Source organism: Anarhichas minor, unplaced genomic scaffold (genome assembly GCF_050575085.1).
Source record: "Anarhichas minor isolate MPS153535 unplaced genomic scaffold, ASM5057508v1 ptg000004l, whole genome shotgun sequence".
Taxonomy (NCBI): Eukaryota; Metazoa; Chordata; class Actinopteri; order Perciformes; family Anarhichadidae; genus Anarhichas; species Anarhichas minor.
The window spans coordinates 15,697,643-15,719,191 of record NW_027466450.1 but is presented as its reverse complement, the minus strand read 5'-3'; the positions used below and the strand labels follow the sequence as shown (position 1 = coordinate 15,719,191).

The window sequence follows — 21,549 nt, the reverse complement described above, 5'->3', positions numbered from 1 at the left end:
GTTGAAAGCATGGGTGTGAAAAGATCGTCGCAGACCCCCCCACCCCACCCCCAGAAATTTGAATGCGGTTGTGAACCAAGATTGTTGTGTTACGCTGCACCACATCGGTCCAACCCTTTAGGATCATTATGAGGAAACCGGGTTGGGTTCTAGATGAAACCCTTAGACTATAAAAAGGTTTCTCGGTAGAACCCCCTGGGTGGGTTCTAGATTATACCCTTGGAATATAATAAGGGTTGTTGGTAGAACCACCCTGGGGTTGGTTTAAGATGAAACTCTATGAATATAAAAAGCTTTCTCGCTAGAACCCCCAGGTTGAGTTCTAGATGAAACCCTTGGAATATAAAAGGGTACGGTGGAAATGTTCTGGATAGAACCTCCAGAGAGGGTTTTGGGTGGAATAGCATTACTTCACAGAGGGGTTCTCTGTAGAACCTCTCATAGGTAGTGCTGGATCACAGATGGTCAATACTTTATGCTGGATTCTTGGTAGAACCCTCTGAAAGGGTTGCAGATGAAACCTTTATAAATAGTTCTACCAATGGGGACAAGCCGAAGAACCCTATGTGGCTCTGGTTAGCATCATCATTTCGAAGAGCGTACTATTTCTTTTAATGCCACAAGTCCTTGTTGACAGTGATGATGCTTCCTCAGCTGATTTCACTGTTTGTTCTGCACAGGTTTGTCCTCAACGAGCTGATTCAGACAGAGAAGGACTACGTCAAAAACCTGGGCATCGTGGTGGAGGTGAGACATCTGTGATTATCTGAGCCTGATCATCTTGTGGTTGTCTTTCTCATTGTTTATCTCAGCATCTACTGTAATTGACTCTTCAAGTCCCGCCCTTCAAACGCAGTCTGGCCAATCATAGCGTAGCATCGTCCAGCTCCGACCTGTGTCCAACAGCTATCCATCTCTGCTCCATAGATGCTCATGCAATCTTTTCAGATGTTCTTATTTTTCAGGCTGGTTTTGTGGTTTTAGAGCTCGTCATGGTTAAACGTTTTGTAATAGATACTCAGCGAGGTTAGGAGATACATGTTTCTAAAACGTTATGTTTCTATGTAAAAAACCTGTGACGCTAACATTAGCAGAGTACGTTAGCTCATCATTGACTAGCGTTGGCACTTGTATGCTACACTAGCTACTGAGGATATACTGATTGTATTTTAATGGCGGTGAATAAAGACCTACCCGACTTTATCGTAATCGTTTTTTTACATTTTTCCCCAAAACTTGATAGAATTTATGCAATGAGCGTACTTAGTGACAGTGTGGGCTCCATGGTAGCTCTGACAGCGTAGAAGCAGGGGGTGGGGCTTATCAGCGGGTCATTTGGTAAGTTTATGATCTGTACAGAACCTCTGAATGTAATTTTGATATGAAAAAGGCCAATAATACCACAATGTGCAAGTAGTCCCTCAGCACAACAGTCCCAGCTAGATGTAAAATATTTCAAGTTGTCATCACTAGTTGAGCGGAGCATCCTCAACATGCTGACCCTCTTTGACCCTGCAGTGCTTCATGAAAAAGATCAAGGAGAGGGGCGTCCCTGACGACATGGAAGGAAAGGACAAAATCGTCTTTGGGAACATCCACCAGATCTACGACTGGCACAAAGAGTGAGTTCAGCGTCGGTGTCCAAAGAGACCCACAGAGGGGTCAGTCGTCCTGTTTGTAACATCCCTCTTCTGTCTCTGTCAGCTTCTTCGTCGGAGAGCTGGAGAAATGTCTGGAAGACCATGAATACCTTCCTGAGCTCTTCATCAAACATGTGAGTTGGAGCACTGTGCGGTGATGAGGATGACTTTGTGCTATTAAAAGGTATTTGACCCGGATGATCTGCTGTCTGACAAAAATGTGTTCTTGTTACAGGAGAGAAGACTCCACATGTATGTGGTTTATTGTCAGAATAAGCCGAAGTCAGAGTTCATCGTAGCAGAATATGACACCTATTTTGAAGTAAGTGATATTTTGGCTCTTTATGTTCCTGTGGTATTAGTTGTGTTCTGTTTATGTTTTTTGGCAAAACAACAAAAGTTTGAAATTGAAATGACTCCCAACTCTACAAGCGTATTATCATATTGTTTCTGTTGCTGTTTTATTGCATTAAAGTTGTTGTTTTAGCCGCTGTATTTGATATTTAACTGACCAAATACATGAAGAGAAACACAAAGACGTGTTCTGATGCTGTTGGTGTTTTGTCTTCCAGGGAATCCAGCAGGACACCCAGTCCAGGTTGACCATCAGCGACTTCCTCATCAAACCCATCCAGAGAATCACCAAATACCAGCTGTTGCTGAAGGTATCATGCGCACAATTTCCCTGATTGAATTATAATATTCTTTTATTTTGAATCATTTAGTTTAAGGAACAAAATAGTTCTTTATTAATCCCAGCAGTGAATTGTACCGTTTCAGCAGCTAAGCAGAAAAGACAGACAAAGATAATGTGCAAAAAAGTAGACAATTCTTGTCAATATACAATACTTATCAACAGTAACTCTAAATAAATGAGAAGATAGGATTATTCCTGTACATAAGTATATACTTGTGGGAGGTGGACATAGTTCATATTGTAACTTTATAGTGCAGTTATGGCTCAGATCATTTAAATAAAGATTTAGAGACATGGTGAGAGTGTCACCTCTCCAAAATGAGGAAACTGATCATTGAGTCGAGTGAAATAATTGAAGGGATTTCAAACTGATCTAACCATGCTGGTTGTTAGTAGGCTCCTGGAGAAACTACTCTGTAAATATATCTATTGATTGTTATTGTGTGCTAAGTGTCCTCTCACATAGAACCTGTTTTAAATGAAGGCAAAGAGGACCTCTTTATTCATCCGACATCCTGTGTGACGTTCAGGGCGCAGTGATGTATTGAAACTGCAATGAGCTGAATTCACAGTGTTAAAGTAGCGGTCATGTTTCTCCTCCTCAGGACTTCCTGAAGTACAGCTCCAAGGCAGGCATCGACTGCGAACAAATTGAGGTAAAATGACATGTGTTTACAGCCCTGTCTGAATCCAGGACTTATGTAGATTATATTTTGTTTGTGTTTGCATGTTGATGGTCTGTAAAGGCTCCCAGTTGTTGTCCAACCGAAGAGAGGGACACACTCCTGAAATGAGCACACAACACATGGTTTAAATCACTCTCTCTGGCTCCTACAGAAAGCAGTAGATTTGATGTCTCAGGTCCCTAAACTGTGTAACGACATGATGAATTTGGGTCGGCTGCAGGGATACGAGGTACGTTCACTTCCTATTCTGCTGATTAATAGCAGGTTTGCATTCAGCCTAGTACACCCTCCACCTGTTCATGAGCTTTGGATTAATTGCGTTGACCGATCCATTTTCTCTGCAGGGTAAACTGACCAGTCAGGGCAAACTGCTGCAGCAGGAGACCTTCTTTGTAACCGAGCAGGACACCGGCGTCCTGTCGCGCTCCAAAGAACGACGAGTCTTCCTCTTTGAGCAGATCGTCATCTTCAGTGAGCTGCTGAGGAAAGGATCGTCCACGCCCGGATACCAGTTCAAGAAGAGCATCAAGGTACGCAGAGGATGGGGTTCACTAAATTCACTTGTTGAGTTAGTAAATCGCATGTGCAGCCAATCAAAAACTGAGTAGCTCTAGTAGCTCTACGGCCTGTGGTGTGAAGCTGTATATGAGCCCGGTGGTGCAGGATCTGATGCTGAAAATAAATCTGGAATACTAATTAAACATCCGAACTGTTTAGACGAAAAAAACAGAAGACATGAACTCGTTAATTTTGATTTGTGTGAACTAAGCTTTGAGCTTGCCCTCTCACCACCTCCTCCTCCCCCACAGTTATCCTACCTGGGTCTGGAGGAGAGCGCGGACAACGATCCCTGTAAGTTCGTCTTGTCGTGTCGCGGCTCGTCGGAGCGTTTCACCCTGCAGGCCGCCAACGTCGACATCAAGCAGGTCTGGGTCCGACACATCCAGGACGTCCTGGATGCTCAGAGCAACTTCCTGTCTGGTGAGAACGCACAAACAAGCACACAAACACTTACAATATTCTCCTCTGAAGCATGATGTCCCCCAACGATGTTGACAAACTCGCTGCCGGTCAGACTACTGTGTAACATGGTGATGTTCCACTCAGCTCAGTCAAACACTGTCACTGTCTCTGCTTTCCAAAGTTAATCTTTGTACTTTTATGCTCTAAAAAAATGGCAATACAATGGTAGCAGTTCTTGGCGTACTTGGTCAGCAGTAATGTTGGTGTATAATGGTATAATGGGCTAAAATGTGCAAAAGCTTTGTGGGACTTTAACTATACACAACAAACATGATCCAAAACCCTAGTTCCCGTCCAGAGGAGGAAAAACGATAAAACACCTGGAGTCGGCAAACCTGAAATGACCCCATGAGAGAGGAATATTATTGTTTCATCTGTGTGTGATTGCAGCTCTCCAGTCTCCCATCGAGTACCAGAAGGAGAAGGGCGGAGCAGGCAGCAGCTCCTCGCTGACCAGAAACTGCTCGTCCCTGGGGAACCGGCCCTCCGTGACGTCTCACAGCCGCCCATCCTCGGCGGTCGGGCTCGGCGACAAGGAGGCGGAGCGAGGGAGGACCCAGATGAGGGTGTCTACCTCCAACGGCGGGTCGACATGTTTCGAGGCCAGGGTGAGTTCCTGTGAACAGCCTGGACACACGTGTTGGAGGGCGGGAAGTGGCTTGTTGGCTTTCAGTTTGTTCTTAGTATATTTGTGATTTTCAGTGTGGATGATGTTTCATGATTATCAGCAATTTCAGAAAAGGCCGAGATCCTCAGGGTCTAGTTTTAAACACACAGCTCCTTTTCATTTTCGACTCTTATTGTTTAGACCAAGCCCTTAACCGAAGACTGCAGCAGACAGCTGGTCAACTAGGGCATGAAGCACGCTTTGCTGCCTTCATTCTGTCTGCTCAGCTACCTGTTCCCTAAAAGCCAAGGTTAAAATCTGGGCTACTGCAGGTGTAGCAGCACACTGTGTGGGTTTATATATACACATACCAAGCTGTTCTCTTTCTGGCCTACTTCTGACTGAAAACATGCTTTACAGCCTGCCGAGCTCGACGTCCGAGCACCTTGACCCTCTTCAAGGGAGAAATGTTCCTGAGAACAAGACATTTAGAGTTTTTAATCATAAGTTAAAATGACACTCAACAAAAATAGAACAGACTACATTCTTTGAGGCTGTATTAGTCTGACAACCTTTGAAATTACGACCTATACTGCAACCAGCCACCAGGGGGCGGTCAAGATGTTTTGGCTTCATTTTTGTAGGGAAGCTGCCATGTCGTTGGCCGTCGCCATCTTGGCTTTTTGCAACCAATGAACGGAAGTGACCATATTTGGGCTGTGGAGGAGTGATGTAGAGAAGTCTTATACGGCTCTGGTAGCAACCTGTCAATCACCGTGTAGCCCCGCCCTAAAGCATACCCTGCTTTATGGTCTGTTTGACTCTAAATGGACCATAATGTACTAAATGAACATCATGCTGTATTGAAGAAGACTTGAAACTAGAGATTGAGACCATAAACTCATGTTCACAATGTTTACTGAGGTAATAAATCAAGAGAGAAGTAGAGTCGTTTTCTCATAGACTTCTATACAACCAGAGGAGTGGCAGTAGAGAGATGGTCAGTAGAGAGAAATTAAAGTTTAAGACACTGTCATTGTTTTTCCTCCTCTTCGGCTTTGACCTCCCGCTGCTCCTCTCAGGTTGGGGTCAGCTGTAATGGTGTCACAACCAGCAGGACTGTCATCCAACCCACATAGACTCACCTTTACCTTGTCCTCAATTGTCCTCATCCTCTCTCTGTTCGTCATTTCTTTTCTTCGGTCTCTTCCTGCTCTCCCCTTTGTATGTTACTTTCCTCCTCTCGTCTTCTCCCCTCTGTCTCCTCTCTTCGCCATCCTTTCTTCTTCTCCTCAGGGCTTTGACAGCGACTGTAACGGCGTGTCCTCCACCATGTTGGTCTCTCAGGACTACTCGGCGCTCAAAGAGAACGAGATCTGCGTCAGTCAGGGAGAGACGGTCCAAATCCTGGCCACCAATCAGCAGAACATGTACCTCGTTTACCGGCCGGCCAACAGCCAGTCGCCGGCCGCAGAGGGCTGGGTGCCGGGAAACATCCTAGGCCCGCTCACAAAGCCCATAAAAGACTCTTCTTCCACTTCCTCCTTCCCGGCGGCGGTGGCCGATGCTAACAACATCAAGTAAGTCCCCCCCCCCCCCCCCCCCCACCCAGCAGTTCTTTACCTGCAGACAGACGCACTTCTGGTTGGGCTTCAAACCAAGCACTCGGATTGGAGGAGAGATTTGAAGTGACAAACTCTTGCCTACCCATTTTTTTCAGTTTTTTTGTTTGTTTTTTAGAACCAGCTCCAATTCCTAACTCCTCCCTCCCTCATATACTCCCCTCCTACCCCTCACTTTAAAAACGAACTTTGGATCTCACAGGAGACTTCTTTTCTTTTTTCTTTTAACTCCTGACTTTGTCTCGTCGCTCCTCGGAGGTAAAATGTACAGAACTGGTCTCTTACGGTGCGTCAAGCTGCTGCAGTGACAGTTTTATTTCTCAGCCATCGTCTCTTGACGGTTCTGTGGCGACGACACGAAAATGGATTTCAGGTTTGCAACCGAGCTTAAACACACACACACACACACACACACACATACACACACACACTGATACCTTTCCATGTAATCGAGTACTGAGGATTTATCCCACAGAAATAGACTGGATAGAAAATCTTGTAACTTGTAGCTGACTCTGGATATCAGAGAGAGAAAACCATTGACACTCATGTGGAGCTAAAACCGGACTCTTATTTCAGTTCCTAACACCCTGCTTTTTCTTTTTTTTCTTTTTGTATATTTTTTGTTCTTTTTGCTGTTTTTTGAAAAGAAAAAAAAAACTCACCTGGGGCATTCAGGTGGACTCCGCCCCGTTCTCCGCAGTGGAGAAGATTTATTTTGTTGTCTGTGGCAATTTATACACAAGTTTGTTTATTCCTCTTGTTGTTGTTGTTGTTTTTTCTGCCTTGTTAATTATTATTTTATTTTACACACAAAGTGGGATTTTGTTTCCTCCTTCCAGTTGATTTTGTTTATTATGTCGGCAGTTCACTGTACAAAGTTTTTTGTTTTGTTTTTCGACCGAGGCTCTAGAACATTCCTGTTTAAAAAAAGACAAAAAATCCCTTTTGCACTATTTAAGATAAGAAAAAATATGAATGAAGTCAGGCTGTGCAATATGTTGCGTTTAATGGCAACGGTCAGCATTGTACTGTTGGTAGTCTAATACTAATGATTTTAAATGTATTTTAAATATGTAAAATAAACCTTTTGGACTTGAGCATGAGTTAGCAAAGCGACGTGAAGGTGAAGTTGTTTTGTTCTGCGGTAGGCTGAAGATGATTGTAGTTTTTAAAATTTGTAAATAAACTACAACAGCAAACGTTAAACTGAGCGGTCTGCCTGCTTCTGTGTGCACTTTCATACTATTAGATGGAGCTTCTCTATTTAAAGGGCCAGCGTGAAGCATTTTGGGGGACCTATTTGCGTTTATATAACTTTTCATTAGTGTGTTATCACTTCATACCTAAATAAGAAGTAGGTCCTCTTCACGGAGTCCGCCATCTTGTGCTGCCATGTTGCTACGGTAGCCCAGAACAGACATACCAAACACTGGCTTTAGAGAGCCTTTTTGCATTTTTATTTTTTGTTGCCTGAGGGCCACCGTAGTTCTCCGACACGCTTGTGAAACGCTGAGCCCCAGAGTGCGAAACCGTGGTACCGCCAGTCTTAGAAAGGGAGGAGCGAGCGGAGGGGTTTTCAGTTGGTTGCAATTTGCAACCACACCGCTAGATACAACCAAATCCTACACACTGGCCCTTTAAGACGAAAGAGAGAGATTTAGGAGTAAGGGGACAAAAGGTGTTTGCTTTGAAGGAAAATGACACAAACATAAAATTGTCAATTATTAAAGTTATATTTTATTCAAGGTAATGTTATCTCTATCAAGGATCCTCTTCAGGAAATTAGACTGAAAGTGAATAGATTAATTATTATTTAAGAAATCATTTATTTTAAGTGTAACAGCACTGTACACTAGAGCAACAATTATTGTCTGCACCTTTTCCCTGTATGTTTAATTTCAGCTTTTTGTATTTGTTGTTATTGAAGTGACATTTCTTTTAACCTTGTTTGTTTCAGTTTTTACTAACAACGGTTTGACACTCCACAGAAGGTACAAACTTGAAATATAAATTCGAAAAGGTGAGAAATTAAAGGAAAAAAAACGGCTGCATTTTGCTTTAATGTCAGTTTTTCAAAAACAGGAACATTTATTTTCATTTTTTTGAACATTGAATTTTCACGAGTCTACAGGAGACACAAGTGTGTTGAACTGCAGGTGTGATTCTTGATGAACATGTGTTTTCTCCGTTTGTGTGTTGGATGAAGGTACAGTACGTTACTGTTTCTCTCTCGTCTCGCTGTTGCTCTCTCCTCCAATCTAACTTTATTTCCGTCTCAATAAAGACTGACCAGTGTCCTTCTAGCAGCAAGTTATTTTTTAATTAAGCAGTACTGTGTAATGTGGACCGACTGTTGGCATTTCATAACTATAAAAAATTTGAAATGAGAATATATCGTAATATATAATATTTTAAAACATTTGTTAAAGAGAAATTGTTGGAAGGATCCTGTCCCAAGCTTTTTAATTACAATTAGCGGTTTCCACTGTAATTATAAAAAAGATTAACATTTAGGTGCAGAAATAAGCTTCCATATGTCTGTAAGGCTAGTTAGTAGAGCTTGGTTGTATTTATTGTGTTGTAGCCTTTAACAAAAAAAATGTTAAACTGAGTAGCTGTGTTACCTTACTAGCATATTAAAGTTATGTTTGCTAGCATGCTAGGCTACCATCTTGGTGAGATAATAACAGTAACTAATTTCATTTAGCTATTCCAGGGCGCTGTTATTGTGCCCAACTTACTTGGACATCTAAACCATTGTTTTCCAGGTCTTTATTCCTTTGTGTGTGTAAATACAATGAAAATACAAAGATGAGAAGTGGGGCAGAATAGAAATGAATGCATAAGAGGTATTAAACTCAGAAAACATGACATGTAGCATTCCTCTCAGCCACTTGATAGCTACAGAGGGTCCTGAGGAAGTCTGGACGGCCATGTTGCCTCTGCAGCCAGACTTAGATGGACACCGCTGAGCTTCTCTCTGATTGGCTGGTTGATGTTTCTCGTTCCTGTACCGAACAGGAAGTCTCTGTCGTGGAACACACTGCGTGCCCGGAAGCGCGCTGAAGCCAAGGACGCCTCCTCGTTTGGGGTCAGAGGTCCGGAGAACGGCCTCCTCCGTAAGCCCAAAGAAAGCACGCCCCCTCCCCCTCTCGCCTCACCAGCCACCAGGCCGAAGGGCAAAGTGAGTAAAGCAGGCCGACGGCGCACGCTGGTGATGTCATATGTGTGTGCCGAAACCCCCTCGCCTGCCCCACTTGGTTTTTAATTTTTCTTCTTAACCCGTGTGTGTGTATGCACGCATGTGTTTGCGCGCGCAAACCTGCAAACACACAGTAGTTTCTGTGTCTTTATTTGAATTCGGCGGTGGTTCTCAACCTGCAGCTGCATGAATTCAAACTGTTATTTACTGTGCTGCTGTATTTAAGCACTGACTGGCCAGACAAACCACAACTTAAGGTTTAGGTGTAACTTTAAAATAGATTAGCCACGTTTGTATCCAATATGTCTATTTATTTGTGTTGATCTATTTCTTTTGTTATGTGTACTATGGCTTCATTTCCTTTTGAGACCAAAAAATGGCACAACAAAATATATTTGGTCCTGGAAGTTTGGTGACTTAGTGACAACTTTTGGGGCTTGTTAGCAAGCTGCTGTGAGCGACAAGCTAACGGGTAACATCAAGCTAGCCAGTACAACCTTGATGATCGGCACAATCGAGATGGGTACAGTAGCAATTTACCCTTCTCTAAGCCCCGCCCCCAGTGCTTCTCCATCAAGCTGTCAGTGTTACCACGGAGCTCACACTGTCACCAACTGCGCTCCCTGCATAAAAAAACTAAAAAGCAGAGCTAATCAAACGATTAGATGGTTGAGAACCATTAAACAAGAACACGGCAAGTTTCATTTTAATCATTTTTGTTTTACCCCAAACCCTCAAATGCACTGATTGGAAAATAAAGTGATTTATTTTTGTGTTTTTGAGTTGTGATTTATTTATCCCTCCTTGTGCATGGATAGATAGAGGTAGAATCCACTGCATTATTAATTTAAATTTGATTTGAAATTAATTTTTTGTTTGCTGTGCTAACCAGTGTTTTCTGTAGTGGACTAACATGGTGGAGCTCTGGAGTGTTCTGTGTGTTTATGACGGTGACAGGTCATGGTGGTGTTTCAGTCACATGATGTAGGATTATATGATAGTTGCTGTTTCAAAGTTAAAACACTTAGACGCTAAATGCACAACCTTTTTCTGTATCTTTTCCTTTTTATACCCCCTGTTTATATGAAAAACATTTCAATAACAGTGACTGTCAATGAGACAAGCTCAGATAATGGTGACCAGTCAGATTTACATATGCAGCTTTGAGTCATCTTTGGTTTTAGTATCTGTTCCAATTATTTGTATCAACAAAAGAAATGCAATGAATGAGAAAATGTATCGTGTTGAGTGCAATACAAACATTTAGCTAGAGATCCTAGACTGTATGCTGTATTGTAGATAGGATATGGTGCAACAATATATTTATGTTTTTTAAAGCTTCTTGCAGCCATTTTTGTAATTTAATGAATCCCAAAAATGTTATTCTGGTGGAGGGTGAGATGAGCAAGCAAGCATAGCTGAGACACCTGTCGGCCAAGCAAACACCCAGAAACCACCATTAAAATAGTTCTGGAAATCTTCTTCCTTTCCTCTTCCTCTGCTCTTTCCTCACTGTCTCCCTTGGAGTTTTCTCCATTCTCAATTTACCCCCTTTTCCCTCATTATTTCCGCTCCGATTATCCCCTTGTTCTTCTCTTCCTTTTACACAATTTCTTCTCTCTTCCTTGCGTCCTTTTACTCGTCCCTTATTCCCTACCCTCTTTAAATCCCACATCTTTCCCATTTTTCTACTTTCCTCTTGACTTCCTCCTACACTCTCCACCAGGATGTTCACACTTCAGATGAGTCGGACTGTGACGATGACCTTGACCCAAAAACAGGCATGGAGGTACGCGCACACTATCATTTATTTAAAGGACTTGCATGGAGTTACAGATTATTTTTCCTTGGAAAACATCTGAAGCAAGTGGACAGATTTTAAATCTTGGTATCGACAGAAAAGACACAACTACAGTATTATGTTTCAAATATAACAAAGATTGTATGTTATGTTAAACTAAACCTCAGCTAGACATTTAACATTGACCTCGTCTGTTTTCCAGCTTCTCAACCCAAATTTCATCCAGGAAGGTAAGAGACACATGTGGTCATCTGAGTCTGACTATCATCAAATACACACGTTTTAGATTCAGACTGCAGTTTTTGTTAGTTTCTTTGTGATAGGTGTGCATTTGTTTTAAAATCTTGTAATACCTTTTTTGTCCACAAGAGGCTGAAGTGAACAATGATCCTAAATGTTCTAATTAGAACTAAAATCATTCATGTTTTATTCCAGGTGAGTTTTCGGTTACATGACCTGCTAAAACACAATATATGCACCTTGTGTTTAAACCCACCTGGAAGAAAACATGAATGATTTTAGTCCTGTTCAGAGCATGTGGTATTCTTGCTCCTCACTCTCTTGTATTAGTGGTTCCTGCACACACCTCACCAGCTGCAGAGCATACATAAAACTTAAGATCGGGTCGGCTGCATGCCTGCTTGATATATTATTCTGAACATCAGAATCAGCCCGATGCACTGGTCTGATTCCCAAATCTGGGCTGTTTACTAGTCCCAAGTCCTCATCCCCAATGAATATCCAAACATGGCAGCCATTTCAGCCAAAGCAGGATGACATTTTTAACAATCTAGTGCCAGACAGCCTGCCAGAATTAGGAATGACTTTGCTGGTTATCTGTTGTGCCTAAATGCCACCACAAAGTTGAGGTCTGCTGGTACAAAATGATAGGAATGAATGAATGAAGCCAGAGGGCCACACTGTTTTCAAACCCCTACAGCCACGTCATGACCCGATGAAGATAATTTGCTCCCAATCTGAAGTACACATTTAGAAATATATACAGTATATTCCCTGATTTATGCGTAAGGTTCTTTAACACTAGAAATTGGAGTATTTAGTGATGTATTTTCCTACGTGCAGTGGCTCCAGAGTTCCTCGTTGCTCTGTCAGACGTGGTGTGTGCGTTCGGGGAGACTGTGGTCCTCTGCTGTAAAGTCTGTGGACGACCCAAACCCTCCGTCACCCTGAAGGGCCCCGACCAGAACCCAGTGACCAGCAACAACCGCTTCACCATCGACATCAGGTAACGGCAAGTGCACGTCTGTGAACTCTCCTTCGTTCTGTAGTCGCTCTAAATCCTACACTTAACTATTATGTCCGTCCTGCTTCCCTGATTTCTTCCCATCATCTTCTCCCGCTTCCTACTATTTTTGAATCCTATTTGTCGTTTTCTCCCTTTCCTCTTTCTTTCCTTCAAATTCCTACTCCTCCCTTTCTTCTCCTCCCTCTGCTTCAACCCCTTCTTCTTCCTCCTCCTCCTCTCCAGGGATACAGGCGACATCTTGTTGAAGATCTGTAACCTGATGCCTCAGGACACTGGCATCTACACCTGCGTGGCCGTTAACGACCACGGCTCTGCCTCCTCATCCGCCTCCATTAAAGTGCAAGGTAACTGTCATGATTTAAAAGGAGCTTTTCACCTTTATCAAATGGTAACTTTAGTCAGCACTTGACCAATAATGAGTCAAGGAAGATTTTAGTTTTTTGGAATAGTTTAAAAAAACTTTCATATCAAAAAGAGTTAATTTCAGTCAAAACCAGTGGTTTGCTCACCATTGTGTGTGTGTGTGTGTGTGTGTGTGTGTGTGTTTTTCACCCCATCTCCTGCAGGTATCCCAGCAGCCCCTGGGAGACCAGTGGCCCAGGAGGCCAGCAGCACGGCGGTGATGATCCACTGGGCGCCTCCGGCTTCATCCGCTCACTGTGCCGTCAGCAGCTACACTGTGGAGTACAGGCAGGAAGGTGTGTGTGTGTGGGACCAGTTGGATTTATTATTTTTTTATATGCAAAGAGATTAAAGGTATAATATGTAGATTTACGGCATTAAAATGTCTGAAAATGACAAAACCTACATGTTGTTTAGTTGTGTATATCCCAAATGTTTTTCTAACCCAGAGAAATCTGTACTTTTAATCAAGGTAACATGTCAGATCTCCTTACTGCACGCATCAGCGTCGTTGATGCAGGTCTGAAACGGCCATGAATTTACTTATTGTCCAGTTTTAAACCCTTGGCTGCAGAAACCTACAGATTACGCATTTAAACCATTTCACCTCTCTCGCCCTCAGACTCATTGCTCTGGCAGCAGGTGGCCAGCAGCAGAGAGGAGTGTGTTCAGATCGACGCTCTGATCCCCGGAGGTCACTATCAGTTCAGAGTGCGAGCCTCCAACCGCTGGGGGATCGGCCCGCCGACCGAGCCCTCAAATATGATCACACTGCCCAGCAGCAGTAAGTCTATATACACACACACACACACACACACACACACACACACACACACACACACACACCATGTTTTCATGGTTTATGGGATCATTACATTGACTAACATTAACCCTACCCTAACTCCTACCAGCCTAATCATAATCCTAACTCTTACCCTAACTTTAAACCAAGTCTTGACACTAAAATGTAATGATGTGCAATATGTCCCCTTAAGGAAGGCGAGTCCCCACAATGTGACTGTGTACAGCGATTTATGTCCCCACAAGCCATGAAAACACACACACACACACAGTTCCATAAAGTGAGCACAAAACCTGTTTTTCCTCAGAGAACATCTTCAAATGAATAGTAAAACATTGTATTTGTTGCCATTTTTACAAGAGTGAATGATGGATATTAACCTGATGTCTTTGTATTAAGGACATGGTTAGCTTAGCTTAGCATAAAGGCTGGAAACGGGGGGGGGGGGGGGGGGGACAGCCCGTCTGGCCCTTTCCAAAGTGAAAATAATCAACCAACACATCTAATGGTACAGAAATATAAAAACTAAATGTTTGACTTCAGGGAGGATTACACGTTTAGTTTAACAGTGTCAGGCTGGCCGTTTTACTGTGGTTTTGTAGTATTTATGCTAAGCTAGGCTAACCGTGTCCTGATTCTAGCTCTGTACTTAATGCAAAGAGATTGATCTTCTCACAATGTTAAACTATTTCTATTTTTACAGCCAATGCTGATTTTCAATGTATTGCCACATTACACTGTCTAAATCTTAATAATACAAACTATTTATGGATCAAAGCAGCTTACAGTAAAGCCATATCCACAGTTTATCAAACTAAAAGTCTAAATTCCTGCTAAACCCTAGAGACATACAGGAAAGTGTGGGACAGAAAAAATGACATACTAATGTTGTAGAGAGGGCGGCACAAGAGAAAAACTCATGTAGTGTTGAAAACTAAAAGCGTTTACTACTTCAATCCTCTTCTCTTTCTCTGTCCAGACTCTGGGTACGATGGAACTGGGATCCAGTGGAAAGAAAACTTTGAGTCTACCTTCTCTGAGATCTGTGAGATTGGAAGGTACCCAGTCGCAAATTACTGAGTTTCACAACCCAAACTTGATTTTCAGCTCAGGTGACAGGTTTTTATGTGTGTTTTTTCGACCTCTCGTCTTTGTTTGTGTCATCAGGGGACGATTTTCGGTGGTGAGAAAATGTCTCAACAAGTCTACAAAGAAAGAGGTAGGGCACCCCCGACAGAATGACTTATTATTATTATTCGAGGTATTGCTTTTCACTGGTCAGGTAAATGTTTAGGTGTTTTGAGTTATGATAAGTCGATTTCTGTGTTCTTCTTTTCAGCCATGTTCAAATTCAAGATTATAATGAAGTTTTTTTTTTCAGTTTAAATAAAGTTATAGTGATTCTATTTTTTTAGGTTACAATTAAATGTGATTTTGATATATCATAGGTGGAAATTTAGACTGCAGTTTGGTCTATTTTGGGGTTTCCAGATGCACGTAGAATTTTGTTTTAAAATTGCAGAAAAGTATACGTTATTACCAGAATATTAGTGTTCATTTTCAGATGCTTTGAGATCATTTAAAGGTAGAGTGTGTAGTGACGTCTAGCAGTACGATTTGAGATTGTAACCAACTGAATACTTATTCTGTTCAGGTTGCGGTTAAGTTCGTGAGTAAGAAGATGCAGAAGAAGGAGCAGGTGGCTCATGAGGCGGACGTCCTCCAACGCGTACAGCATCACCAGCTGGTGGTGCTGTTGGACACATACGAGTCTCCCACCTCTCTGATGCTGATCCTGGAGCAGTAAGTCTGACTGAATTACAGGAGCTCACGTTTTAAAAACAAGTTTGTGTTGTTGCTGTGTTTTCCTAACACTGTTTACCTGACACTTTAAGCACCTGGGTCTGTGCCCGGTAGGCCCATTCAGCAATCCACTCATGAGACTAGCCAGGAGGCTACATAACAGTATATTTTGTACCACTTACATTATTTTTGCTACAATGATAGACAGCTGATCAGATATTTTAATAAAGATGGCTGGCTGGGAAGATGACAATATCTAAGATGTATCTAAATGTTACGTTGTTTGTGTGTGTCAGGCTGGAGGACGGTCGTTTGCTCGACTACCTCGTCGCCCACGATGAGCTGATGGAGGAGAAGGTGGCCTTCTTCATCAGAGACACACTAGAGGCCCTGCAGCACCTTCATACCTGCAGAGTGGTACACCTGGATCTCAAGGTGAGAACCACGTGTGTGTGTGTGGTACATGAATATAGTCTGACTTGACTATAAATTATTTTTATTCTTATTAATGAACATTTGTGTCTTGTAAATGTGTTCCATTATCTGCCGAGGCTGACGGTTACATTGTGAAATTTGGGAAATGCAATTTCTAACTTGTTTGTAATTTTTTTTTAATGAATCCTCATCTGATTCTGAATCTGTTTCTCTCTCCTGCAGCCTGAGAACATCATGGTGGACCTCCACTCTCCCACCCCGGGCATTAAGCTCATCGACCTCGGCGATGCCATCCAGCTGTCTGCCCAGCGCCGGTACGTCCACCTCCTGCTCGGGAATCCGGAGTTCGCTGCACCTGAGCTCATCCGCGGGACGCCGGTCTCCGTCGCGACGGACGTGTGGAGCGTCGGCGTGCTGGCCTACGTGATGCTCAGCGGCGTGTCCCCGTTTCTGGACGAGTCGCCGGAGGAGACCTGCGTCAACATCTGCCGCCTGGACTTCTGCTTCCCGGACGAATACTTCCGCGACGTGACCCAGGCGGCGAGGGATTTTGTGTCCTCGGTGCTGCAGCAGGATCCCAGGAAGAGGCCGAGCGCCACTTCCTGTCTGCAGCACCCGTGGGTGGGCCGCGGGGGTGCACACGGCGGGGAGTACTCCAAGACGCCCCTGGACACGACGCGATTAGCCACATTTATTGACCGAAGGAGACAGCTGCACGACGTTCGGCCCGTCACTAATATCAAAGGGCTGGTGAGCAGCAGCATGGGCAACACGCTGTGACGGAGAGGAGCTCTGAGCGTCAATAACAATCCATCTGTGACCACCAGGGCACCCACAATAACACTACTGTATATTTGAAGCATTTAATTATCGTTAGTATTTATTAACGTGTGAGTGGGGAAGAGATGCGTTGCCTAAATCCTTCCTGTGAGAGATTTACTTCTTGACAAAGGACCACTTAAAACTTAAAAGCAGATGTAATTATTGAAATGTATGGTTGTATGATATTTAATTACTGACTAACACATTCATTTGATCTTTGTTCACCCAGTAACAACCATTACATGTGAAACGGGTCCCACAAACAGCCTAAAACACCCCGACAGAACCCAAAGAAATGACCTCAAAGTTGAGGAAATTAGCATTTAGAAAACACACTGTGAGCATGTGTCAACATATTAGTTTATATTTGTAATGTTTATTTTTCCAGGGACAGATGATATATTGGCGGCAAGAGACCATTGTGTTGAGGTGGTCATTTTATTAGGCCTGTTGCTCAGGAGCACTGGGGCAGCACTGAGTCCGGCAGGGATTTGCGTCACTGAGGAGGCATTTACAACCCATGCTCTGCTAACATGCTTCAGCTAACATATGTGAACATGTTAAAAAAGCTTCTGAGAGATTTTGACAGTGATATTTTGCCTGACCTGTGACCCCATAGGGGTTGGTCAGAAGCAAACATGGCAATTCACTGAAACAAAACCGCTAACGATGTCTGTGATCTGATTTAGTGTCACGGGAAGCTCTCATGGAGGATTAAAGCTGCAGTGTGTAGGATATGGCGAACATCTAGAGGTGAGGTTGCAGATTGTATTCAACTGAAACCAGACGTGTAGGAGAACTACTGTGGCCGGCGCCAAAGTTTAGTTTGACCGCTCTGGGCTACCGTAGAAACATGGCGGACTCAGTGAACAGGACCCGCTCCTTATGCAAATATCAAAGGCTCATTCTAAGGTAACGAACGCTTAACGATTCTTAGTTTCAGGTGATTACACACTGGAGTAAACATATTTATATTCGACTTCTGCTAACAGATAAACGTAAATGCCACACAATGCTCCTTAAAAGAGTCTAAACTGTTTCAAAAGGAATCTGATGGATCATAACTAATATCAGAGGAGTTGGTAAATGTCGGTTTAGTTGCTGTTCTTATCCTGGGTCAATGTCTTGATAAAGAACGCTTTGACTTGGACTGTCATTACGTATCACTTTTCAGCAGAGCTATCGGAAATCTTGTAGAAAACTTCATGAATGAAATTTAGGTGAAACAAGCAGGTTTTTCACTCTATTGTGGATGTTTCTAGTAGTAATGGTGTTGAGTGTGTGGTGGAAAGTTTCTACATTCTTCTTGCTTGTCAAAATCTCTTGTGGGGAATCGTCTCTACAGAGTAAAATATTAAAAATAGCAGACGGCAAAAAAAACAACTGGATTTAAAAAGGATATTTAACTCTTCCTGCATAACAGACTACCTGTACATTAACAACTGTGGCTGCCATTTAAACCACCAACATTGGAAAGCTTCTTCAAAAGACTGGATGCAACAGCGTTGAACATTGCTATGATATACCTTTAATTTATTATATGTTTATTTATTTCAGGACTTATGTTGGGAGTGAAATTTTCAGTGTTGACCCGGAGCAGCCTGGCCTTCGCTGAAGTAGAGTTGATGAGTAAAGCGAAGCCACTAAACAGCTGCTGGACTGTGCAGCGGCGGCGTTTACGCTGTGAATAGTATTGTGAAAAACTGCTGGAGCTCACATCAAATCACTGACTGACTTAAACGGAGCCGTGCCGTCATGAACTCCAATGAACTGGGTTAAAATGGGCAGTTGTAGCCGGAAGCATCTCTACGTGGAAGGTGGAAAAAAACTACATCACTGACTAACCGCGTAGAGCAAACAAAGGACTACTGGACCTTACACAGGAACACAGAGAAGACATGGAGACTGGAACCCTACAATGTGTTCGTTTCACTGTTTACAACAAAAAAAGTAGAATAATCAGGGAAAACCTGCATGTAAATTCACCAGGGACGGTTTAGAAATCAGGTCAGAAATCTGGTTCTTGATTAAAAAAAAAACTGTGACATTTGGTGTTGAGGTGGGAAATGAACTCCGCCCTGATACTTTGTTTCTGTTTGTACATTTGTCTACCAGCCACTGTGTCAAGTAACCAACCATAGTGTTTGGGTTCATTTATCTTATAAAAAACAAGTGAATGTGGCTGCTGAGTCGGTCTTGGATTTAGACAGAAGAGTCTTGTTTCTACTGATGAATGTACAAAAAAAAAAAAGTAGAATGTGTTCTGCCATCACAAGTGCTGTCCTCTGCTTTCACCGAATGCTTTCGCTTTCACAGTGCCCCCCTTTCTGACCATTTTGCATACCCACCTCCCCCCCCCCGTGAGCCTTTAGTGTACTGCAATAGTAAGCATTTATTTTCATGCAGCATGGTGCAAATGTAAGCAAGCCACAGTTCTGTAGAAGCGACTTTCACCTTTGTCTAGTACAACAACATCCATGCAAGTCTAGGGCTGGGTATCGGTCCGAAATAACCCAGTACCAAGTAGTACCCGAACTACCTGCATTTGTTCCTTTTTGGAAAAAAAGTATATATTTGAAGTGAGCAAATGTATGTAAATGAGGCCCAAAAGCAAAATTCAGTCGCAGTTTGAGGTCGCTAAACAGGCAACGGGTCCGTCTCTGCTGGTTTCCTTTTTACTTTAAAGAGCCCGAGTCCTTCAGTTACTCTTTTCAACTGAAGTGAAATCTGTTCTCTGCATTCTAGTATTTCAGCCTAGCACTCAGGTGCAAAATACATCATATTTCAACAAAACAGCAGAATATTTCAGCTTCCCTGAGGCCTGTATTTCTGTCTCATTAGAATCGTTAATAGTTTCCCGTAAAGACGACCGTTTCCATCTGCGACTTCTGATGCGAGATCTTTCTAAAATTCCAGTCTGCCCATCTGGTAACGGAAATATAAAAAAGTGATGCAGTAGTAGTGTACAGTATGTAAAGTACCAGCTCTGTCTGAAGCCAGTACAGCTTCAGTTGTTCTTTTAACCCGGGTTGGACCCTGAACAGCAGCAGAGGTCTGGTTTCTCTCTGAAGAACAGAGCTGATCTGTTGCTCGTCGACCATGAAATCTTCGGTCAACAAGTCAAATTTTAGTGATGTTTCACTTAGACTAGACGAGACATTTTATTCACATTTTGTCTTTAAGGTTAGGGAATATTTCAAAATGAAAATATCTTTAGTGTGGCTGAATTTAGGCCTAATTCACACCTGTGTTTCATGTGTTTTGAGCAGGTGGATCATATTGAAGTACAAAATGTGACCACAAACAGTGAAGTAGCTTAGCTCTTTAACGTAACAAAGTAACTAAAGTTGTATCAAATAAAGTGGAGTAAAGGAAATGAAAACAAGTCGCATAAAAACACAGGTACGCTGCAGTCAGGTGTCCCTGCTGTATCATTAAACCTAATCAAACGTTTTACGTTCTCGACACTCTGAAACAATCCCACAATGCATCTGCCATGGCTCGGTGAGCCGCGTAGCGCCGTGGCGGCTCCCCTCCCCTCCCCCACCCTGTTGAATGCTAATCCTTGTGCTGTATCCCGCTGCGTGTTCATGCTGAGCTCCGTCCATAACCTTATGCTGATGGCTTGGTGTTGCTGTGTGAAAGCAGCACACTTCTGTATAGGCTGCCTGTTCTTACTCCGTACAACCTGCTGGTTTGTTACTCTTTGCTAATAAAGAACCTGCTTGTTTGTAGTTTGTCTTTGTGTTTGTCTGCACTGGGTGGTGCCATAACATTTTAGAAATGTCAACGTTACACTGGGTGGAAGCACCGGCATCGTAGTTCTTAACCGCTTGAAATTATTACTTGATTTATGTATTGATTCAGCATCTTCAGAATACCATGTGAATCATACCACAGACCAGCAAAATCTCCGATGTTAATCTTTATGTAACTTTTAGCCGAATGAATGAGTTCAAAGATTATAGAAAAGCAAAATACATTCACATGTCCCGAACATTTGAAAGCTGCAAATAAGCCTCTGGTTCATAGAGGTTTGAAGAGAAACGGTGTAGTAGATCATAACAAACCCTAAAAATAAAACTCATTTCAGGTGCCCACCTAGATAAAGCTATGGTGAGACAGGAGGCCGAGTTTATGTGGAGGAGAACCTTTAAATTATAATGTATAATATTTAATACCATACCGGGAGTACAGAACTCTAAAACTTCAGGAAATGTATATGAAATAAAAACTACATATTTAATTGCAAGATGGACGTAATTGTAAATGTCAATTGTTCTATTTTTAAATTTATTTTTTTATATTCCATCAGAAAGTGTTTAGTTTTTCTTTCTGCAGGTTTCAAAGCAGCGAAACAAGTAAAGAGAGAAATGAAACCACGCGTGAGTGTTGTAGAAACACAGTTCAACCTTTTCTAAAGCACATTTTCAGACTCGGTTAACACAATGTTTTGAAGCTTGTTTGTCAAAACACTTGACCTCGTAGCCTAAAATATAGACGTAGGCCTACAGTGTTTACATTTTCATTTCATATTCCAGCTGTAGTTTTTCAATCTTACAACAGTCTTCTCACCACCTTCTGTTCATCATAGTTAGTTATTTTTTCTGCTTATCTTTTAATAACCCCCCACTCTCTCTATCTCACTCACACACACACACACACACACACACACACTGCCCTGCTCATTGCTCAAAACAAAATGCTGACCACAGCTACTTTATACTGAAAGCTCAA

General features: G+C 42.6%; 1 protein-coding gene across 1 annotated transcript in view; it reads left to right on the top strand.

Moving 5' to 3' along the window:
* The window catches only part of kalrna (kalirin RhoGEF kinase a), a 109,666-nt gene extending 92,896 nt beyond the window's left edge, over window positions 1-16,770 (top strand). The window contains exons 46-68 of the mRNA XM_076112316.1: window positions 681-747; window positions 1,519-1,622; window positions 1,705-1,774; window positions 1,876-1,962; window positions 2,213-2,305; window positions 2,943-2,993; window positions 3,175-3,252; window positions 3,368-3,553; window positions 3,833-4,004; window positions 4,437-4,654; window positions 5,950-6,233; window positions 9,300-9,462; window positions 11,207-11,269; window positions 11,484-11,511; window positions 12,365-12,527; window positions 12,771-12,892; window positions 13,115-13,246; window positions 13,573-13,734; window positions 14,732-14,810; window positions 14,920-14,971; window positions 15,407-15,555; window positions 15,852-15,990; window positions 16,213-16,770. Of these exons, the coding sequence (XP_075968431.1) occupies window positions 681-747; window positions 1,519-1,622; window positions 1,705-1,774; window positions 1,876-1,962; window positions 2,213-2,305; window positions 2,943-2,993; window positions 3,175-3,252; window positions 3,368-3,553; window positions 3,833-4,004; window positions 4,437-4,654; window positions 5,950-6,233; window positions 9,300-9,462; window positions 11,207-11,269; window positions 11,484-11,511; window positions 12,365-12,527; window positions 12,771-12,892; window positions 13,115-13,246; window positions 13,573-13,734; window positions 14,732-14,810; window positions 14,920-14,971; window positions 15,407-15,555; window positions 15,852-15,990; window positions 16,213-16,770 (3,220 nt within the window). The remainder of the gene's footprint in view (window positions 1-680; window positions 748-1,518; window positions 1,623-1,704; window positions 1,775-1,875; window positions 1,963-2,212; window positions 2,306-2,942; window positions 2,994-3,174; window positions 3,253-3,367; window positions 3,554-3,832; window positions 4,005-4,436; window positions 4,655-5,949; window positions 6,234-9,299; window positions 9,463-11,206; window positions 11,270-11,483; window positions 11,512-12,364; window positions 12,528-12,770; window positions 12,893-13,114; window positions 13,247-13,572; window positions 13,735-14,731; window positions 14,811-14,919; window positions 14,972-15,406; window positions 15,556-15,851; window positions 15,991-16,212) is intronic.
* Window positions 16,771-21,549: the final 4,779 nt, after the last annotated feature.